Source organism: Siniperca chuatsi, linkage group LG15, assembly GCF_020085105.1.
Source record: "Siniperca chuatsi isolate FFG_IHB_CAS linkage group LG15, ASM2008510v1, whole genome shotgun sequence".
Lineage (NCBI taxonomy): Eukaryota > Metazoa > Chordata > Actinopteri > Centrarchiformes > Sinipercidae > Siniperca > Siniperca chuatsi.
Genome location: NC_058056.1, coordinates 19,700,827 through 19,724,426, shown reverse-complemented (window position 1 = coordinate 19,724,426; position 23,600 = coordinate 19,700,827). Strand labels below are relative to the sequence as shown.

General features: G+C 43.9%; 1 protein-coding gene across 2 annotated transcripts; it reads right to left on the bottom strand.

Moving 5' to 3' along the window:
- Window positions 1-2,258: 2,258 nt before the first annotated feature.
- LOC122862092 (SLIT and NTRK-like protein 3) lies at window positions 2,259-18,742 on the bottom strand. Of its 2 annotated transcripts, none has more exons than XM_044167332.1 (7): window positions 18,381-18,742; window positions 15,232-15,512; window positions 14,787-15,038; window positions 14,433-14,548; window positions 13,249-14,178; window positions 11,629-11,848; window positions 2,259-4,777 (listed from the first exon to the last, which is right to left on the bottom strand). In XM_044167332.1, exons 2-7 carry the CDS (start codon window positions 15,445-15,447, stop codon window positions 3,659-3,661), a joined length of 2,853 nt encoding a protein of 950 aa, XP_044023267.1. In that variant the 5' UTR covers window positions 15,448-15,512; window positions 18,381-18,742; the 3' UTR covers window positions 2,259-3,658. The 2 variants fall into 2 exon arrangements, with proteins under 2 accessions (XP_044023267.1, XP_044023268.1); XM_044167333.1 differs by having other exon boundaries at window positions 18,251-18,383.
- Between the last annotated feature and the right edge of the window lie 4,858 nt (window positions 18,743-23,600).

Here is a 23,600-nt window from a genome sequence, read left to right as displayed (position 1 = left end):
TTACCCTCCCCTCTCCGTCTCTCTTTTCCTTTCTCTCACTCTCTCTCAATGTCTCTTGCTCTCTTTGTAGGTATTTCCCTTGCTGATGTTGTCCATTGAGAGCCAGTGATTGTCTGTGGGTGAGAGCAGAGGAGAACAGTGGAGCCGATTACTGCAATGCAGAGCAACCAAACAACATCACGGCGCTGCAGCAGACATCGCGTGTTTGCATGTGCGCTTGTATGTGTAGTTTGTGTACATATTTAAATGGACTTTGTTTACTTGTACATTTGTATTTGTATGAGGAAAGTGCGCACACATTTGCAGCCCTGATGCAATGATGTAAATGTTTGTGTGCGTGTGTGTTTGTGAGCGATGACCAGCTCTACCACAACTATTTGTCATGCCCAAACACCAAAGCTTCTGCAGCTATGCACCATGACTTTTAAATAGATCTCTTTTCACTGACATCAAACTATGCCCAACTGTGCATTTTTAATACCCCGCATGTTTATGCAGAGAAGAATATGGTTTCACGCCTTCACACACACACACAAGCTCACTCAGAAAGGATCCGCCTATCGCCGCTCAGGCTAAATCTATTATGCAAAATGACAGTGTTTTAATCAGGCTAATTGTCCAGCTCCTCGGCATGTCTCTGCCATCTCTACTTAACCGATGCCACAGCCGCACTGTTTTTTTTTTTAAAGGAATAAATGACACGGCGGTGGAGGAAGAGCGAGAGGCAATCTAAGCCACAGAGGCCCACAGGCGTTTGAAGTCTAAAGACTCTTTCATCCTCGACTCTGGGAAATGAATGATTTTTTTCACACAGTGACAGGACAGCTCTGACAGGACCCAAACACATGAACCATGGCAAAGCTGTCAGATAGTCAAACACACATACACACATACACAAACGCATACAGGGAAACACAAGCGCAAAATACATACACACACCCACACCCACACCCACACACACACACACATAGCTGGAACGAGTCCAGAACAAGAAAGTGTTGCAAAAATCAGGCAATCTGCGTTCATGGACAAGGAAGTGAGAAGGGAGCGTTAAAAAGTGAGGAAGAGAATAAGAAGCAGAGAATGCAGCTATAATTAGTCGTTTGTTGCTTTAACTGGCATTTAGTTTTAACTGGGCTTCTTTGTCTGTAGACACAATGGGGCTGATGTGGCATGAGTGAACTACACAGCTTAGAGGATTAAAGCTGGACTGAGGCTGTGGCGCCGCACTCTCTCTGTCACGCACACACAAACAGACAGACTAGCACTCAACTAGCTGCACAAACACCCAGCTTCACACACTTTCTTAAACACACACACCTACAAACAAAGGCCCACCCCTCTGAATACACACACACACACACACACACACACATAGTCCCGTGTGTGTGCACACACACACAAACGCACCCACAGGGGGATTATCTGTGCAACAGAGTTCTGAACACTGAGAGTGAGGAGGCGTCTGAAGAACTGCACTCATCACCGAAGGATGGAAAGAGCACAGCAGAAAGAAACAAAAAAAACACACACGCTCGCTTACACACACACACACACACACACACACACACACACACACAAACGTAGACACACTTCAGTGCGAGCTACCTGTGTGTCGAGCAGCATATAGAGCAGCATCTCTCTGTGTCTGTCCTGTGAGGCTGTGCTGACAGCCAGAGCAATGAGAGAGAAAGAGAAGAAAGGGGAAATAGAGGAGAGAAGAAAGAACAAAAGAGAAAGGTGAGAAGGAGAGGGCGGGAATAAAGAGCAAAGGAAAAAAGAGGAGAAAAAGAACAGAGGGAAATTAGATGGAGAGATGAAAGTGGAAGCAAGAAGGACGATGGAGAAAATCATTAAGAAAGAAACAGAGGTGGAGAGAGATGGAGCAATAAGGACATGTAATTCACAACCTTGGCCCTGGGGCCAAAGGTTGTGAATTACATGTCCTTATTTCACAAATAGATTGTATAGATTTGTACCATTAATGTGGTAGATTTCACACTATTAGCTTCTATATCTACCCTTTAGTGTGTGAGGAACCCTGCAGGCTCTCAGCTTTGCTCAACTCTCATCTGATCTCTCCAACACGCTGCGTGGACAAGCTTACAGGCTTAGCATACCTCGAGCCGTTTCTTTCATGCACTGTTAAGCCAATGGAGACTTAGAGAGTGAGTGTGCATTTATGGGGGTCAGGGCATGTGTGTGTGTGTGTATGTGTGTGTGCGTCAGTTTGTCACACAGTAGCGGCCATCGCAAGGTTTTCTTTACGTAGCACCCTTTATTGTATTTCGTGGGTCGGCGGTAAGAAGGCTGAACCAGATGCAGAATCATCCTATACATTAATATAACATGATCCCTTACAGGAGAGCTTCAACACGCAAAAACTAAGAATAAATATATTCACAACTGCCTCTACTATTGGTAGGAGATGAAAGCATAAAAAGGTACCTCCGTAAAAGATAATAATTGATAGTTGATAGAAGTGTCTGTCTTTTTTTTTGACAAAAAAAGCCTTTGCGTCCTGGTTTAAAGTCCATTTTGTTTTTTGCCAGTCAATTTTCCTCTGAGAAATACTTAAAAATCAATACAATAACCTGCCTTTGTCCAATGAAAGAAAACATGGAGCGGAGGTCCTTGTGGCCACAAGTCTGGCTGATTAAGAAATCCAAAATGCATCCATTGCCACAATGTCCTTCTGTATGTCGGCCTTCCTTTGTTTGTCTTGCATTAAAAAAAAACAAACTCTGTATCCTTTCCTCCATAAAACCAGAACCTTTTTATAATTTCACACAGCAAACCAACTATTCCTGGATAAGTCCCTCATCAAGCCCTGTAAAATTTCAACTGGATAAGCAAATTAAGTTAACTGGATCAGATGAAAATGAACTGAACTGCATACAAACAACTCCAATATTGACTGGGTATATTATTATTTTTGGTTCATCCAGGGAATGCAATTATTCGGCGGCTTTGATTGGTTTCAGTCTCAGTCGTCCATCAGCGTCCCATCCGTTGGTAGTCAAACTTCTTTGTTTAGATAAATAGATCTGTATTCATAGAAAAATAAGCATTGACCACACTGCTGGCTGTTCACTGCTAAGGCACTTGGCTGTTTTCAGTCATTTCTCTCCCTCTCGCTTTGTCTCATCGTTTCTCCATCTTACGTGTCCGCCCAGCTCGCTCCACACCTTCTGGCTGTCACAGTTTATGACTCTGTGTTTGATGTTGCAAAGAGCTGGTGTGTTTCACCTCCACGCAGGTCTTTTGAGAGTGATAATATGAACATTAACGCCCACCACCACCACGCTGTCTCCCGCTCATTGTGGCGCTGAGTAGAAAAAGGGAGCCTCAGTACTTTTACGATTGTGAGGAAAATTCTGTAGTAGCTGCAGATGAAGTTTCGCCTCCAGGCATATATCTGGGATCAGCTAATCCTTGCCAAATACCAACCTATAAGCCAGTAGTGGGGAAAATACAAAAACTGACCTCATCTCGTTATCCAGGAATAAACATTGTGTGTAGTGTAGTCCCGCTCCCCCACAGACTCTTCTCAAAGCCACGCCAGCCTCTGTACAGGAGTCATTGTTACTGGATGATTCATCACCAGAGAGGGAGATGAAAAGGGGTAGCAAGAAGAGGAGGAGGAGGAGGAGGAGTGTTAAAACTGGTAAGAGCGGTCCAGCACCTCCATGTAGTCTGGCGTGGTCCTCAGTCTGGCTCTCTGCTCTCCTGCTCCCTGCTCGCTCTGGCTGCTGTTGCTACCGCCTGCTGTGGAGCTGGCGGTGGTGACCACGAGAGTTTGGTCAGGTCTGGCATCCTGGGGGTGAGGGTAGCGGGGCGGCGGCCTTGCGTACCTGTCTGGCAGGTCTCTGAACTCGGGGGCAGGGAGTCTGAAGAGGCAGTCCACTAGTTCGACCTTAGGGGTGGGGCCCTGGCTGTCGATCACTGTGGGGCAGAGGATGCCGTTCCCATGGAGGCCAGCGAGCGGCCCCATTGCTCCTGTAACAGTGTTGATGGGTGACGAGGACACTTCCAGAGTCCACTCCCTCTCCTTCTCTGCTGCAGAGCAGTACCCTCCCTCGCTCTCTTTGGAAGCTGTGAATGTCTGCTGCTGCTGTGGTCGCTGTGTCACTGCTGCATCCTGCTCCTCTTTGTAGATGGGGTTGCTACACATGTGTGAGGCTGCGGCGGGGTCGGGACCATTCGACGCAACCTCTGGGGGCAAGATGGTGTCGTAGACGTGGTTGTGTTCGAGCGGAGGTAGAGGTGGCGTCTCTGGGAGGCCGTGGTGATGGTGGTGATGGTGGTGCGTCTGCTCGGTGAAGATTCCACACTCCATCTGGATGCCTGCCAAGTCTACCTCTCCCTGGCGACGAAACGGCAGCTTGTCCCTCCTCCTCAGGGCATAGGCGATTAGTGCCGCTGCCGCGAAGAATGCCGATACAAACAACACCAGCAGGCTGAGCACTAACACCGACAGAGGGATTGAATCCTTCCCTGTAGGGATCAGTGGCCCCAGTCCTGAGCTGGGGTAGCCAACCGATACACCGCTGTCTGTGGCTGTGGAGGTGGCTGTCTGCTCCTCCTGGTCCTCCTGGGGCTCCATCTCAGGGCAGAGCAGCTCCATGGAGAGGGAGCGGAGGTCTACGCCTTTGGTCTTTTCCGGGGAATGGCAGACCACCTCTCCCATCACCACCACCGCGCTGAGCCCCTCCAGCCAACGCTTCAGCGGAGCTGCTTCACAGTTGCACTCCCACGGGTTCTGCTGCAGGTCCACCTGGAGAAACACACAACACCACAGCACGTTGTCATTGTGTAATAGTACACTAATTACTGGTCTGCCATGCAATGCAAATTCATGAATCACTTTGTGGAATGTCAACAAAAAATAAATAATTTTGCTGACATACTTGTGATATATGTATATTAGTAACTTGGTAACTGTCTTGTGTATTCAAGAATAAGCCAGTAGCTAGCACTCTAATAAGATGACAACAAGAAAAATGATGTTTTCTCTCTTTCGCTACCTTTCACCAGCTAGAATATATGGAAAATGAGTTTTTCATTATTTGCATAATAGAATACAGTTCTCCATGATGGCCAGCATCTTTAAATTACTTTTTGAAATATGCAAGTGATGTAAAGTACTGATTAATGTAAATTATGTCATTATAGGGTCATCAAAACATTGAAGTGCTTACATTTCCTGAATGGCTGCGCAAAGGCATGATATATTCTCAATAATGGAGAACGATCCGAGCAGCGACCAATTCAACTTGTACCACGCACAAGTGCTCACTTTAAAACCTGTTCACACATGTACTACAGCAGGTTAGACGAATATTTTAGTTTACAATAAAGACCACTCAGAGTTTACATAAGTGGTTATTGACAAAACTCACCGGCAGGTTTTGTGTGACGAGCGTGTGAGAGTATCACAGCACTTTGTTTTTAACAATAGATGGGATGTGATGCAACTCTCCCTTGTGCTATAATCCAATAGGTATGTGCGCAAACCCATTTTCTCATTGCCAGCTATTGATTGTCCTTAAACAAACTCAAATATTCACTTTGCACACTTTGAAAAGGCTAAAGCAGATTATAAACAAAGGGAATCACTTACATCATGTAGTATTGTCTGCAGAACTGATATCTTTAGCAATGACACTGGCAATGAAAGCTGATATTCTCTCTGTCACACTTCCAAGGGCCTTGCACAAATGTTGTCATGCTAATTTAGTTAGGCCATCTTCCTGGCTTGCAGAAATAGATGGATGCTTTTTGAGATGATTCAGCATTGCTGTTGTGGGAGCCATGGTACGACTACTTCCCCATGCCTCACACTGAACAACAGGATGCTCCTTCACTTTATTGGAGTTAGCCCACTGTGGGATTTTGTGTGGCTTAGATAATGACATAATTGCGACTGGAGGGTGAGTATAAAACAACACTCTGCCGCAGTTTTAACTTAGTTTGAACACTTCCACTATATTAAAGGTCCACTGAAAAGTGCAGTTGACCATGTTTCAGCATGATTGTGACAAAACTGGGCTGTAATTCAGCATGAATGCACATTAAAAAACAAGGTGACATTTAAAATAAACACTGTATGAACAAAATGTCAGCTTGTTTATGCATTTTCATTTACAATCTTCCATCTGGTTGAAATTCTTGAAGCATTTTATTCCAGGTATTGTTTGCTTTTGCACAGATCCCAAGGGCTCTATCAACCTTCTCTTTTTCAAGCATCTGTCCAACATGTCCAACACCGTTTACAATTTATACGCCTGGTCACCTAGTGTGTGATTTGCTGTCAACTTGTCAATCAAAGCTCTCTTGTGAAGGGAAATTATAGACCCTCAATTAGCCCGACAGGTGCTAGTTGCAGAGAAAATGCAAGTGCATGAAACCATTATATATATTGTTGTAAACATGAAGGCTTTTAGTAAACTCATTTCACTTACAAAGTCACAAACACTATGTTAATGACACTGTATCATTAACATACAGTGCACTGAGGGGCGAATTCACAAAAGGATTGCGCAGCGCAAAACCTGGCACAAATAAGACAAAAAGAAACCATGTAATTCTCAAAGCACCCGCAAAGGGTGAAATGCACCCCTAACTGCGCCTCCAACCAAATAGCATCTCAGTGCTCCGGTGTTATTTGCATGTATTTAAATTAGATAATATGCAGACAACTAAAGTACATTTATAAGGGGTGTCACGCCCAGACTTTCCAGTGATCATGGCAGCAGTGATTGTAGCCAAGTGAAGCGATAGTGCATCACAGTACATCATATGTACACAGATGGCACAGACAGTACAACACTACCTGATATTCACCATGAGGGAATGAAACTGTAAAACAACATAAAACCTACTACTGTGAGAGACGGAGACGATGGTTATGCACTGTAACAGTCCAGCATGGAGCAGAGTAGGAGAGAAAACAGCTCTCCATGCGCCCAGAGGCATGAGGAAGAGCGCACAGTTAAAGCACCCCAAATAACAATCACTCTGACAAAACACTCCATACAGAGTGAGTCATAGAAAAACGAGAGACATCCAGCAGATAGAAACAAATGAAAGAGCAGGGGGAGTTAATAGATAATTAGAATACTTATAATTATAATTAGAATAAGTTCTCTTTCAAATCAAACACTTTAAGATGAGTGGAAAGTATTGTTATTGAAACTATTGTTTCAATAAAGTATTGAAAGTATTGTTATTTATAACATTTTTTTTTACTCAAACATTGCTTAACCATGTCATGTCATATGCTACTTTAAGAACAAATATTTCTGGGACCACTACAGAAAATTGCAGATGAACATTTAACAGATGCAAAACAATGGCAAATGGCACTCTGCTGCAAAACGTTATTGCCATGTTTGCGTTGTAATATCTTTAGTGTAATATCTTTTGTGAATTGGACCTTGAGACGGCACAGATAGCAGTTTCAAGTGATGCGCACTTTAATGGTGCTATCAGCAGCCGCAATCCATTCTTTGTGAATTCGCCCCTCAGTATACACTCTGGTGGCAAAACCAGCCACCTTGAGTCTTGTTTAAATGTTACAGTTTTGAGTGCAAAAGTCACTGTTTTGATGCTGCTTGTGATCATATTCAGGAAGAAATTCTTGAAAAACACAAAAAACCCTCTTTTGTCACAAAATATATTTAGCCTGACTTAAATAATGGCACCAGTTTTGGATGGAAACTGCCCCGCTTTAGCCGCAGAAGAGTAAATTTGCTCTTGTGGGTTTTTATCATTATGATGGAGATCAAAGATCAAGCAATAATTGTCCAAAATTTACTTAGGAGCTATTAAAAAAAAATCACATCAGGGGAGAAATTCAGGATGTTCTCAGTGAGATCAGTGTGTCTTATAATTGATCATTTTGCCCAAACAGCAATATCCTGTCAGTCATCCGTATTGCTCCAGTTAGTTCACAGAAATAGTCAATATAAGCAGGTTTCGGAGGTTCTGGTGCAGGGATTTTGCTGTAGTCTCTGGTGACGAGACGCCCCTGAGCTTCAGCTTGCCAAGCCTTCTCCATACTGATGAATGTGTTTCATTGTCTTTTGAATAATACACAGAGTAAAAATGAAGAGAGCATTGGAAGAAGAATCTGCTGTATACGCTAAATTTAGTTTTTCTGAAATATTTGTATATTGGAAAACTGTCTTCATGGGAACAGTATATGTGAGATGTTATACATACAAAGCCAGATAAATGCGTCAAAGCAATTCACCCATGGATACTCTTACACTGTTAGATTTCATCAGCCTGTGATGTTGAGTGCATTCCAGGAGGTGTTTCTTTTTGAAGTGTTGTAATTTACTTTCATAGTGTACTCACGCTCCCTTTGCCTGCCTCGTCGACTTCTACCTCAGATAGTGATTTCCCATATTTCCCAGAGCGACTTCAACAACCCCTTGAGAAGGGGCATGAACTTGTTCTATCTAGCAGTTTGTGTTTCATGTAGGTGGAGAGAGAGCGGTAGTAATAGCAAAGAGCAAAGAGCAAGAGTTTTTGGTCTATTGAGGCTATTGTCAGTGGAGAAATTGGCATCTCTGCCTGTGTGTGATTGCTGAACATCAGTGCAACATGGTAAGTCTAGAAAGAAGCCCTTGATCTTTTATTCTGAGGGAAAACAAACACTGTTTTTATTGTTGTATTAGGTATCTGGATTTTCTGTGTTCGAAATGTGCCGAAATGTGCTATGTAGTATGTAGACAAGACTTGTTGATGTTTGCCCTGTTACCAGCAGAAAAATACAACACTATCTGCTACTATATGTTACTGAGCCCAGGAATGGAGATTTGTATATCGACTTTTTTATCAGTTTTGCCATTTTGGTAAATCCCACACACTCGAAAGAACATTTAAAAAGAATCAACTCTTCACGACTGCTATACATATTTAGTGCTGACCAATACTCCAATAGTATAGTATTATCTCTCCATGTATGATTGTATAATGACGATATTATCATATCCGAATTTTGTGGTTCAAAATTTTCATGTTTAAACAAATGCTACCAACTTATGAGTAAAATCTGTCACAGCATTACATGTTAAATACTTGAAATAAATATGTTTGTAAATATTACAAGATATTGTCTAAGTAAAAACAGAATAACACTATTAGAAACATTTGACTCTGTAGAATGAAAATGCACTGAACTTTTAACTGTGTGATGATTTTTAATACTTATATTGAATAACAATAAAAAATAACATATCCACCTATTTGCAACAGGGTTATAACACCATGATTGTTTCTGTAGCTTTCACTGTCTTTCAATAAGCCTTTTAGCTCCACTGCTATAAGCTAATGACTCGGTCAGTGACAATGATAATCCAGAATCGTCAGTTTAGCTTGAAGATTCGGCAGCAGTGCAGCCAAGAAACAGTCCAGCATATAACCCCCTATATGTAGTTTTTAAACTTGTTTGTAGTGATTAAACAAACCACATATAATGTTAATTTAATGAGCTTTAGAGGTGCCGATAGGCAGATTTTGTTACTTTTGGACAGAGCCAGGCTAGCTGTTTCCAGTCTTTATGCTACAGTAATGAGCTAACTGGCTGCTGGCTGTAGCCTCATATTGAACAGACACCTATGTACTGAGGTTGATGACGTATTAACACAGACTCAAGTAAAACTGATAATCAGGTGAATATTAGTTGGGCATTAAATGCAATGCTTTCCTGTCACACCTGCCCCTGGGGAATACTGTGTTGTTTTCATATCTATCTGACATCACACAAGGCGAGATATGGCTGTGGGCAAGTTTCTTCATTGCAGCTGGCAGTGATGAGAGAGAGCTGCTCTACTACACAACATGTTCTTTGCATTTACTGAGAAAGACATATGTATTCCTGAACTGTACATATTGCTGGCATCCACTCAGATGCTGACTCACCTAACTTGATTTTATAATATTCTTTTCATTGATTTTCAAAGAGAAGACTCTTGCTCTTGTGTTGCAAGAGTTAACTAGTTTAAAGAAATTATAGACACCACAGCAGTTTTAATTTTCTCTGTAATGTCTTACTAATGGTTATTTTAAATAACAGTGACATCAGGGAGGTATTTTTCTAAAATAACAGTGCATGTAAGTGGGTGTAACTGTATAATCCAGTTCTTGATGGTGACAATGACTCTAAGCTATACATGCTGCTGCTTTATGAATATCAAAATGGACTGCTTTTTACAGCAGCTGTGAGCTTCACCCTGCTTCCATCTGTGTTACCCTTTGATTTTACTGTGCAAACTCTGGCTCCAAAAATACACACCAGCTCCCAGAAATCCCTCTTCCCCAGCTTCAAACAGGCCAGCAGTAAGTCAACAGGTGATATCATTGTCAAATTATTTACTGCAGTCCATGGGCAGCGCTAATGTGGCTTTGTCAGAGTAATAACAACCCTGGTAAATGAATGAATTAAACTACTGTGCTACAGATTTCGAGCACTACAATGGTGATACCACTGGGCTTTATGAATATGGCCCACAGTGTACTTCCATTTGGTGAATGCTTTAATGCTCTTGGACATCAGAGGCGTATAACAACACAAAAACATAATACACTTCTACATGGTTCCTCCAGCTCCATAAACCACTGTTGTCCTTCCCCTGAGCAAACATTTAGAAACAGCCTCTGAACTGCCAGCCTCACCCACACTACCTAGAATTAGGAATTTTTCATGGAGCAAAGTAAAACGGAAATTCACAATGACATTCAGGCTAATCCACACCCACCTTACCTCATTCTACTCTGGCTGTCTAAGAAAAGCCTGGTACACTAAATTTGCTGAAGTGAGAGGAGGCAGGATGAAAAAGTGTAATACCTCGGGTTCGGTCCTTATCGGCGCATTGTGTTCAGCAGCCAGTCACATAATGCTGCAGTCAAATGTGCGAGGTAAGGTCTAACAAAACAGCGAATTTAACACATACTGTAGTTTATACAGTCTATTTATACTATACTATATACTAAGAGGTGCGTTAATTACAACCATGCTCAAAAACTTGAGGTTCAGCTTTCTCCAGTTTAGCTCTTGATTTATTGAGACCACTTATGCAAATCAAGTGAATTGCAATTTTCCAATTAGAATACCTGAGGCGCAACCATAGTCCCACATGCCACAGCAAAGCTCTCAAAACAGACGATGCAGATGATGAAGAAAACTGCAGCTGTGCCAGAGGCCAGGAGATCAGGGGCTGCCAGAAGTTTTAAATGTGGGTATGGCTTGATCCAAGATTTCAGCTTGTTTTGTTTCTTTCATCAAGCTGTGATAATGTAATGTGTCTTGGCAATCTATTAGTTCTTTTGATCTCATCGTCTGACATTTGAAACGAATATACTCTGTATAATTAAGCACATTTTCGTTTAGCAAATCAACAGGGGTGATCCAATTCAATAATCTCCATTTTTCATCCTGCCACTGTCACTCAACAAAATGCATGTTATTTGCCCTAAATTTGCTAAAAGCCTCGTGCCAGGTATCTGACTCATTTACGCTAACAGCAGGTTAGCAGATCAGAATAATTTTTTCAAGCATCCACCTGCACTGAAACCCCCTCAGTGATTCAGTGAACACAGTCGTAGGTTTTTACTAACCTGTACCAGTCCGGTGAGGTGCTCCAGCACACCTGCCATAGGAAGCTGAAGAAGGTGGTTGTTCCTTAGATTGAGACGAGCCAGATTAACCCCAGAAAACACACCGAGAGGGAGGCTCCGTAGCAGGTTGGCATTGAGGAACAACAGCTGGAGAGACGGCATGGAGTCGAAGGTCCCAGGATCTACCTCACGGATCTCATTGTACTCAAAATAAAGATACCTTAAGAGAGGAGAGGACGGTGTTACAGTGTCTCTGTATACATGTAAAGAAACTGAAGATGGACTATGGAAATAGGAGGATAAATAGGGAATGGTTATGTAAAGGAAACTATCACTGCACCTCAGCACTTAGTGATATCTGACTGTAAAGATACATGAAATACAATAACATTGGAAAGCCAATAAGGTCATCTGTTTATCTGTCTTCGTATAACTTTGTATAAATATTATTTAGAAGTATTCTACAGGTAATTTACCTCTCCTGCACCCCAGCATGATAATTATATTAATGAATATTTATGTAAAGAAGTCATAACAGAAATTTGACTTAAGCTGTACTTTTGCTGTTCACAGCTGATTTGCTGATCAGTATCAAATAATATTGTGTAATTTTGCAATGATCACTACTTACACTTGCCTTGGTATGCCTGATCATCATTTCAAATTTAAGGCACTTTGAATTTTTAACGTTTTTCTTTCAATAATAGAAATCAGTGGGAAGAATTAAGTATAACTGGAGACTTTCCCTTGCATGCTAGTTATGCAATATACTTACATTGCTGAAATAAGTAACATATGTGGTTTAAATGTACCGCTTACTCGCCCTAGAGTCACTAACAAAGGCTAATGAGAGGTTAAGAGGCAGACTTTTTGAATGTCCTGAGAGGATCTTTATTATTGATTAATAGTCAAATAAATGGGTCTGTAAATTTTCTGAACCTTATCTTGAAATATAGAGACAGTGGAGCTGAAAACTAAAGGCTAAACAATGTTTTGAATACGAAGGTATTATGGCACAAACCTTCTCATTCTTTTTATAGCAGAGGATGAAAGCTGACCGGTTGTCTTAATCAAACAGCACAATGTTTACTTCACTAAATAAACACAATTACTGACTGTAGATATTAGCTGTATACATTATTTTCAGAGGAATCATCTTTGTAAGCTTAATCTGACAATGATACATATGCATCATTCTGACAACTCATTTTTATAATAACCCTCTTTCCAAAAAGCAAATTCCTGGCATCATCCAGACGTCTCACTGCCTTATCAACACCTCTGTATGCAAATACAAAAAAACATTAATTTTCACGTTGTCACTCATACCAGGCTCACACCTCAACTGAAGCATGCCATCAGGCAGCATGACTAACAAATGACACTCCTGGAAGAGAATGGGCACCTTTCATTTCAATCAAACTGTGGCATAATGGTAATCAAAATGTTCTGCTCTGTGCTATGCCAGTATCACTGTGAAATTAATTTCCACATACTTATAAACAAATGTCTAAATACCTAAGCTGACATGTAGTTTCAGTTTATGAATTTGTTTGAAGTGCAGTGAAAGCAACGTGCTTGAAACGCTGTGGATGACCAAAAAAACAAAACAAATCCTACCTTAGATTCTGCAGCCCCAGGAACATGTGGGGGCTGAGCCTCTCCAGGTTGTTCCCGTTCAGGTAAAGGCTCCTCAGGGTTGTCAGGCTGGAGAAGGCCCCCTCCTGGAGGTAGGAGATGCGGTTGTTCCCCAGGTGAAGCAGGTCAAGGCTGGAGAAATTCCAGAAGTCTGTGCGGTAGATCCTCTGGATTAAGTTTCCACTTAGGTACAGCTTGCGGCCGTTGAGAGGCCGGGGTGTGAGCTGGGACACATTGAGGAAGGCGTTCTCTTTGCAGTTGACGGTCAGGCCCAGGTCTGTGATGTGCAGGTTGCAAGTACAGCCCAGGGGACAAATGATGGGGATGGGGGGTCGTGTTTGGTAGCCAGCCACGGGCGGATTCTGGTTGGGCATCAGACTGCGAGGTGTGGGGGATATCCTGGAGGGTCGAGGCCTTTTAGTGGGCCTCAGGGGCCTTTCCCTGTCTTTACGCTCGGCTGAGGAAGAGGACGACGAAGTGGAGGAGGTATGAGTATTCTGGCGGGAGCCATGGACCATGGAGGAGGGTTTAGTTGGCCTGACTCGCCCAGGCTGGGTGTTGGGTTTAGAGTTTGGGGGCAAATGTTGGGGCTGTGATCCTGCTGATGGACCACCCCCCTCTGCTTGTAGCTCTTTATCCGGCAGGTCAGCACACAGTTCCTTGCGGGGGATTTCCCTCAGGTCCTTGCCGTGAAGGTGGAAGGGATATTCGCAGGTAACGTCCCCGACTACAGCCGTGTAGGGGATCTGACCCAGCCACTGTTGTAGCTGCACTGCCTCGCAGCCACAGTTCCAGGGATTCTCCTCCAGCTGTAGCTCCATCAGAGAGCGACCAACGTACTCCAGGGTCCCAGCATATGCCAGGCTCTTCAGACGGTTTCCCCGCAGGTCCAGATGAGTCAGAGACACAGATCTGGAGCAGCAGGAGGAGGGGAATAGTTAGCTAGGTTAGATGAAAGGACAATGTGAAAATAAAGGTTCACACATTCTATTCCTGAGAAATCAGCTTTTTATCTGATGAATCCGTCTTTTATGATATGAAATAGTATGCCACAGAAACATTAATTCAACAGCAGTACAGACTGTCTAATTGTCTGACACTGATATTTCTACAGATCAGTCCCAGTGTAATTCAAAAGCTTTAGAGTAAAATAATCAGAATATAACCTGAACAGATGAGCAGGCAAGACAGGGATCAGGTTGTCGTTGAGGATGAGAACCCGGAGCTTGTAGAGGAACCTCAGAGCACCGCTGTCGATTCGTTTGATCACATTGTAGTCAGCCTGCAGGTAAAAAGAGAAAATGTGATGAACATAATTGCTGCAATTCAAAACTAGACTGAATGCAGTAGGAAAGCTGAGGCACTCTCTATTTGCTATTCACAGAGCTCTTGAGAAGAATATTTCAATCAAGCCACCTGCTAGCCATTGACTATTTTTGTCACAGCTATCTATTGTAATCTTGTGGGAAAAAATCCTGTCAATCATGGATAATCAACATGGATTATATTCTCAAGCCAACCTGGAGGTATTCCAGAGCCTCTAAGCCAGCGAAGGTATCATTTCTGAAGACCTCCAGCTTGTTCTCGTGGAGGTACAGGCGTCTCAGTTTGGCCAAACCGTGGAAAGCTCCCACTCGGATGTCCTGGAGTGCATTGTTGCCAAGGTTTATCGACACTGCGTTGCCAAGGTGCTGAAACCCGTTGCTATAGAGACGCCTCAGAGAGTTCCTCTGGAGGTTGAGTTTGAAAGGGCGGACCCACGACTGTGACACCTGAATGATTAATTAGAGGTCTGATTAGTTATCTTATTAATTACATGAATTTAACAGTTAGAAACACCCATAAGCCACATTAGAGACAGGATATTAGACTTGGAGATACGGTATGTTAATGAGATAAATGACAGCGCCATAAAGTGCAGTGCAGCTCCATGTGTACTGCCTGATAAATGAACAGGGGTGATACCTGGCTGACATTAGTGAAGCCCCGCCCATCACAGTGCACGTGCAGCACGCCTTCTTTGACTTCGCACGTGCACGGCTCAAAGCACGGCTCGTCCACTTCCTCCTCTGAGTTGTCCACTAGAGGGGTGTGTGTGGAGGTGGGGGTTGGGGTGGGGGTGTGCGATGCCCGGGACAGACACACACACCCCAGGGCCACTGCCAGAGCGACCCACTGCATCCTCCGGCTTCTCCCTCTCAGCTCAGCAGCCTGGGGCTACAGCCCGGCATCGGCCCTTCACCGCACTGCACGGCGAGGCACGGCAAATACATGCATACATTGACGCACACACACACACACACACACACACACACACACACACACACATATACACACAGTTAAAAGAGGGCAAACAGCCAGGGAGGCAACAGCAAAAGTCAGTTCAGCATGAATCAGATTGATGATACATCACAAGCATACTAAAGCAGTCAGAAAATAAAAGTTAAATCACACAGACTGGAGTGCCATGGGAACAGAATTACATTACATTTGAATAATGATGTATAGGCCACCTGGAGGCCACAGTATGCAGTGATATGAGCAGAACCATGATAAACATATGTAAGATGCACTCAGCACAGGATTTACAAGGTTCACCAAATCAGGAAATATTGATTTAAAAAGAAGAAGCTGAACAATCTCTCAGCTGCTAAAGCATTGCTTTTGAATTAAAAATTCAAATTCTGACATTGAAAATGCAAAACAAAGGCAAACACGTGGGCTAGTTCACCTGTGAATCACATTTTATCATTTTTAGAGTGGCTTTTTGGACAAGTGTGGGGAGGGGGCTCTTGATGAATATATTCATCTGTACTCTCAAATGCCCGGTGAAGCTGAAATGTCACGCATGTGTTGTTTTAATGTATGCAATATGAATATGGGTGAATGCAAATCAGATTCATAATGCTTCTGTCTAATGAACTGCTCCATTTGATAAGATGAATGGCAATCAGAGAACAGAAGGATGAGACACAAAATACCCTATATTATCAATCAGTAGAATATGTTAGGTTATCAACAGCCATCAAGTCCTGTCATAATCACTATTGTGATAATGACAGTCATTGCATTGAGTGCAGTGGAAAGCATCGCTACGAATCCAAGCTCTTCAACATTTTCTAAAGGGCTGATGTGAAGGCAGTGCAATGACAGGCAGAAGAACTGATAGTGATGGTAGTGGTGATGATGATGAGAATGGTACTGAAATAACAACAGAATGAGCATGGAGTTGTAGTATGCCTGGAAACAAAAAGAAAAAGAAAAAACAGCTGAGATGTGAGTCTTGCATGGGGATATTTCCTCTCAAGTCTTAATGAGATCTAAATTGGATAAAGCATCTCGATCTGCTCACACAATGTTGAACACTGCCATGCGAAATGCAATAATGATCATCATCATGGTATGGTAGCTGTAATCATACAGCAATAATCTAGCATCAGCGAGTTAGACAAGGAGGCAGCAGTGAAAACATCACCGCCCGAGAGAGGAAGAGCAATCACAGAGATGATTATGATGGGGGAAAGATGAAGGGAGAGGTAGAAATGAGAAGAGGAGGAGGAGGAAAAATGGGAACAAGGTGAAGGAATGGAGTAAAGGAGAGACAGACAGATAAAGGAAGAGTAATGGGCAGGAAGAGGAAACGGGTGAGGTGGGAGAGAGGAGTGGGATTGCATAAGCAGTTAAGAAGTCAGTCAAGGCTGCCACTCAGGATGAGCGCTCACAGTGAAACAGCTGAAATCTGATATTGATTACATCAAAGCCCTCCTCTCGCCCTGCACACAATGTACGCCTGCCTCACAGAGGAGCAGCGCTGGAGCCAAGTTGCATGCATGTGTGTGTGTGTGTGTGTGTGTGTGTTGAAAACAATGTGAGAAAGGTCAAACCATATCCAAAAAGTATGCTTTTAAAGCCTGCCAAGTACAGAAACAGGTAGCTAGACACGTGTAGATGAGTGTGTGCTTTCATAACAAACCATGTGTAATGCTGCAATACTTGTTGTACAATCCCACAATAAAAGCATGAGGAGAAGTGAAAAACACGTTTTCCCCCTGTAAGATGAGGAAAATTCACCTATTTATCAAAGTGTAGTGAGCATGTATGCTGCACACAAGAAACACAGGACAATCTAGGCCAATGTGCGCAATAGTGCTTGACAAATTGGAATACAATACAGAATACAACCCATTCACAGTCCCAGTAGGTCTTCGTTTTCGTCAAAGAAAATGCATTGTTTATTGCTGGGCCCGAAGCCCCCTGTATAGAGGAGATCAATACCGAGTCCAGATAGACCACTGGGATCCCTCCTGTTAGATTCTGCTTTGGTGGATGGCCATCTCTCCTTAATCAGAAGAAACATAGTCAACACTCAAGCCTCTTTCTCCAATCAGCCGAGTGGACTAGTCAGCAGTCGGCATAGCTCTGCATCATTATGGTAACAAGAAAGGAAAGGACTTAAGTGTTAACTAGTGACAGCACAGCAGAATTTAAAACTCTGTCTGTCTATCTGTCTATCTGTCTGTCTTCATGTCCAAACAGGCCTGACACAGGTGTGGCTTCCCTCCCTGTCTTTCTTGAGTCTCTCTGACTCTGAGTTTTTTTTTTCCTCCTCTCTCCTCTAGACCTGCACACTGACGCAAGCGAACCAGAGATGACGGTCACTGCTTATTCTTCACCATATTATTCATGTCACATAATTCCAGTGTCTACCTCTCCGTCCTCTCTGTCCGTCAGAATACACAGAGCCTCACCAAGCTTCACACTGGCTTTTACATGGGCCCCTGCTCCCAGCACAAACCAGCACACATCAGGCAAGCAGCAGCATCCCTGATCAAATGTATGGGGCTATCAGCCTGGATAGCCTACAGCCCTCCAAGAAAATCAATTAGCCCTTAACATTACAGCACACAAATTGTAATAGTTAGTAGAATTAAAGCATGACCAATTAAACAGCCTAGTCATTAACAGAACCTATTAAGACATTTACCAGGCTATGTATGAAAATCCTTGGCAGAGTAACGCAATCCAATTGCTTTCCCCATTGTCTGTCTCTCCCCACCAGCCTCTCTGATCCACACAGCGACGCTTAGCAGAGCAGGGATGCGGGTAATACTCACTCAGTCCGCCGCCAAAGATTTAGGGAACGACCGAGAAAACACTTTAGAGGCTGACTGTCGACATGTCGTTCACATTCAGCCGCACTCTTCTCCCTCTCTCTCCTCTCCTGTAGCGGCTGAGGCGGGTGGGGAGGGAGAGATGGGGGGGGGGGCGAGAGCGCGGGGGGGGGGACGTGATAAGACTGCAATGAGGTGGAGGATAAAAACCGGGAGAGAGAGAGTAAGAGAAAAAACCGATTGGCTTTAGGATGCAGGTCCGCTTCTCCACAGTGCAGCCCGTGGGAGCTGCGGCACTGGACCGCTGGACAGGCGTGCAATGCGCGGAGTTGTAACCTGCGTAGTGATGGATCCTCTCTTCATCTCAAACACAACTGAGTAATTCATAGAGGAGAAAAGGGGGGACGGAGACGCCGGAATTAATCATGTAATAAGGCAGCGCGCAACTGCTAGTTTGTATATTAAGCATAAAGCGCGCAGGGCGGGTTCCTCCTCACCAGAGGAGCCACTTCAGCACCTCATCATAAACAGATTACAGAAGACACAACAGAGTCACAGACAATGGGCCCCATAAACTTTCTCCTCACGTTGCCCGCGTGTGCAGTCTGGTAAAAATACCCCGACTGTTCAGCTATACCGACAATAATTTATAATCTCATTAGTTTATTCATCTCTCCTCTTGCCCTTAAGCACCGACGGATTTCGTGACACCGGTGTGTGTTACCATGGCGACTCGTGCCAGCTGGCTTCGTCGCGCACATACATACGCGCGCGCGAGCACGCACTCAGCATCAGTTGGGAAAACTGTGGTGACTGTTATGAGGGGAACAGCGGAGATTACAAGGAGGCCTGGAAGTCTGCACGGCCTACATCAAAACACCTGTCTTGCCAAATGGAGGTGGTGGGCGCAACAGATGCCGCGGAGATTGAGAGCAATGAAGCCCCCCCACCAACATGAATTTAGCCTCCTACACCGGCTAATCATAGGTGGCTGCTGCTCCATCAATACTGCCTCTAAGTGGCAGGTATAAGCTCCTTGTGAAGCATGGGGTCCCCAGTGGACCAATGGCAGGGTCTCCATCAAGGACACTGTGGTGCCACAGTGTTGAAAACAAGCATTCAAAAGTGTTCAAATATCAGTCAACCGGTTTCATGGCTATAGGAAAAGATTTAATAACAACATGTCTTCCACATTACTGAGCTGAAAGTTCAATTTTCAGTTCAATTTCACATTGATTTCCGCGTGCATTAAGGTGAATCACCTTGAGGAAATGGAGAGGTGCATCTCTCCCTCACACACACTCTCTCCTTCCTCTCCTTTGCCATACCTCTCCCTACAGCAGTGGAGGGGAAAGCGCTCCCTGGAGATTCCTATCAGAAACAGTAACAGAGATGGTTCCAGTAATATCAGGAAGATGTAGATGATGGTTATAGATTTCAGGGCTCTCAGGTGCATTAGGCTGTATTACAGCTTCCCCACAAGGCTACTTAATGCTCACTTGCAATGGAAACAGCCTGGCAGATGCAGGGCATGTATGCTCAGCCACATGCACACATGCATTTGTGGAGATTGTTTACAGACACATGCACACATTAAGTCACCTCTAACATGCAGGGATGCAGCTGATGTATATAAATAAGGTTTTGGCACTCACATATTATTTCCAGCTCTGTGATTGGTGATGCCAGATCTGTGGCAGGGGTAACGTGATCCCAGACCTGAGGCAATATTGTCTACCTCAGAGTGTAACAATGCCTGTGACGGAGAATCTGGGAGAAAAACACCCACTTTCCTCACAGTGGTGTTGTCGTTGAACCGTGGAGGCTCCCTAAATTAAGAAAACAAACGGAGAGGAACTGAGAGAAGATGGTTATCAGGCACCATCAGATACCTACGTGTCTGTTCTCTAGGGGTAGGAGCCGCTCTGAGCACATAAAGCACTTTTTTGGAGCGTTGATGGGGCCTCTAAAGTAGGGGATCTATTTATACTGGCCTAGTGCTGTCTGTGGAGCTGTCCAGTGCTGAAATGGATGGGGATTCATACTGTTTCACTTCAGCCACTTCTCCTTTCTTCCTCCTCCGTTGTCTCCTTCTCCAAAGCCTTTTCCTTTCTCCCATCTGAATAATTTCTGTCAGATCATACTAAGATTCTCTCTATTTCACTCCCCTTTCTTCCTTCCCTTCTCTCCCCCTTTCTTCCTTCTTTACTTTCTTATGTTGATTCTCCTGTGGGCTCTTGTCAATTCAGACTGGTTTACATGCCATTCCTTCTTTGATTTCTTCCCTTTTGTTTTCCTCTCCCTGCTCATTCCATCTTCTCTTTCACTGTGGACACATTGCAGGAAGTGGTCATCCCATTTTTGTAGCTCTCTCCAATTATGCTTTTGTTCTCAAGATATCCAGGGGGAGTGGCCTGCATGCGCGAGTGCACACACACTGACTATGACACAAGACTCGAGGACAAGCAGACACACTGACAAGAGTAAGAACGTGGTTTACTCCTCTCCCCTGCCAATCCACGGGTCAGAAAATCTCCTTAAAGCTACATGTTGTTCACATACTGATGCATTGTCCCTTAACATGTGTCTTGGTTTCTTTGGGGCCCGCACTGCCCCCAGTCTCTAGTTACAGAGTGGGATGAGGCAATCAGAGAGGCAGGCAAGGGCACCCTGCACACTGTGGGAAAGAGTAGAGAGCAAGTGGAAGCAGGGAAGAGAGGGAGGAAAAGGAATATAACAGGCTGGTTGTGGAAGAGAGTGAAAGGGAGGCAATGAGCAGTGGGAATTTGAAGCGTTGGGGGGGGGGGCTGATATGTGTGTGGGGGCGGGAGAGGGGCAAAAATGATAGAGTGGACAGATATGGGGGAGGAGGAGGAGGGGGGAGGATGGCCAGGAGGGCAGGTGGTTCTGTCATTAGCTCCAGATTAAAGCAGAGGGCAACTCCAGAGGACTCACCTCTGATTCACACAGTAGTACTGCAGGCAAGGACAAGCCTCCTGGGATAGGCCCTACATGAAACACACACACACGCACATGAGCACACATGCTGGAGACACAGTAGTGATTCACAGGATTACCCACAGGCTGAACACATACATAAACACACATACAACACCCCCTCCTCATTAAGCAAAACTACACACAAGATACACCATGACTCACGAGAACATGCCGACTCCCACACACATGCCACATTCAGAGAGTCATGCAACACACACACACACACACACACACTCATACACTTTGTTGAGCTAATTAATCGAATCTCCTGTTTTAATTAGGATTCAAATCAGTTGCTCTGGGAACCTTGCCCCCTTGGAATCTTAAGGTAAAGACTCTTGTTGCTGCTGCAATGTCTCTACAGGAAGCTGACAGAGGGGGACAAATTCATAATACCTACAATGATTCAGCTGGCTGCATTCTACATTGCATTTTCACACCGACACATTTTTCTTGGTAGGCCTGAGGTGCCCGATCTGAACTTCAGTTTGGACTCAGTCACAGAGAATGTAGAAATGTGGAATTATGGCGTCTCACGTTGCAGCCGCATTAATACAATATACCTTACCATGAAAGGGCCATATGTGTTGGCATTAAAGGGGAGGTTCATGGTTTGCAGAGGCTTGTCCAATCAATCACTAATGCAAGCCTGCCATTTTGCACTGAAAGTTTTCATGTGGCGAGGCATGTAAAGGCACTTTCACACAGTTCTAATAGGCTGCTCATCCTCGCTATTACCACAGCTTTGCAATTTCAGCAGAGCAATGGCGCCGTACTCACACCAGTGCTGATACTGTATGCCTGGTGCAAGAACATCATTTCTAGCTTTTTCACAAGGGCTCCATTAGTGATCAATAGCATATGTTTGTGAGAATCAGCTTAGTACTTTCACTTTCTGTCTGGCTGCTTTAGAGCAAGTCAGAGGAATCAATATGCTAACATTTCTGTTCATTTGAATCAAACTGAGGAAATATTTATTCAGTGACTAATAGAGCTCTATTTTAAGCAATGTGGAGGTTTTACTGTTTACACTTTTACATCTCACGTTGATAGACGTACCATCAGCTTATCTTAAAAGATGAGGATGAGAAAGCTCAAACTGTAGTGGAAACCACGCTGCCTTCGTCTGTCCCGAGTGTCTTAATATCAGCTCAGGTGAAGGCTGGGCTTGATGACTTAAAGGAGGAGAGGATGCCAAGTAAAGCCAGTAGGATACAGGAACTCAGGCGTGTGTCTGGCTCGCCGGTTGTCATGGTTGCAGTGTTTATCACCTCTTTCTGCCGACAGAAGCCCAGGGGCAAATCAGATTGGCTTCAGACAGAGAGAGAGTTGGTGAGTGAGGGGGGAGGACATATTGGCACAGCGGAGGGGTGAAATGCCAACACGCTGCAGAGGGGAGGCTGAGGAAGGACATTGGACAAATGTCAATGTGGCTTATTCATGATAAGATTTCGTTTTTAACCATCTGACAGTGATTTGAGGTTTGAGGTGTGTTACTGATATTGATCAGTCTAATTCAGCAAACCCTTACTTCAAATCTCTCTTTTTTTACTCACCTGAGGTCTATTTACTTTTTTGTGCAGATCTGACAATTTTTTTTTATCTGTTTAAATAAACTAAAATGTTTTTTTTTTTTTTTTTTTACATCTTTACTTGGATGCCTCAGTGGACCTGTTGTAAATATGTTATGAAGATTAATACATTTACACATAATTAAGAGCCCTTGAAATTCTACGAAAAAAATACAGATTGGTAGCTCTTTAATAAGAGCCTAGGAAGCATTTAAATCTCTGACCATCCTCAAAAATCAGGTGTTAAATTTGCCTAACATCCCTCGTGGCCTATGCCTGCCACCTAGCGGCCCCTAAACTAATCATCCCTGTTTGTAACCGTGTACAGGTGCATTAAGAGATGTGGGGGGTACAGTTTCCATGGAGTACAGTGGCTGTCATGTGGCTAGCTGACAAAACAATTCACGTCCAGTTCAGTTCTGACCGGTTATATTGGCTGAGGAGATGAAATAAAACGGCTAATTATGACATTTACCGATTATGACAAGTGGTCGGTTGAACATTCTCAATCTAGCCGTCATAATCATAAACAGATGGATAGCAGCTGCTTGGTAACATCCAGTTGGCTACTTGTCGCTGGCTCTGTCCTGTGCCTGCAGTTAATACAGTGTAACCACTCCTGACTGCACGGCGCACGTGTTAGCGCTTTAAC

Coding starts and splice junctions, on each gene's coding strand:
- LOC122862092 (XM_044167332.1), bottom strand. CDS start 15,447: ATGCAGTGGGTCGCTCTGGCAGTGGCCCTGGGGTGTGTGTGTCTGTCC. Junction 14,179..14,432: donor TTGCCTGCTCATCTGTTCAG/GTTATATTCTGA, acceptor CTGCTGCTCCAG/ATCTGTGTCTCTGACTCATC. Junction 4,778..11,628: donor ACCTCACCGGACTGGTACAG/GTTAGTAAAAAC, acceptor GTGTTTCTCCAG/GTGGACCTGCAGCAGAACCC.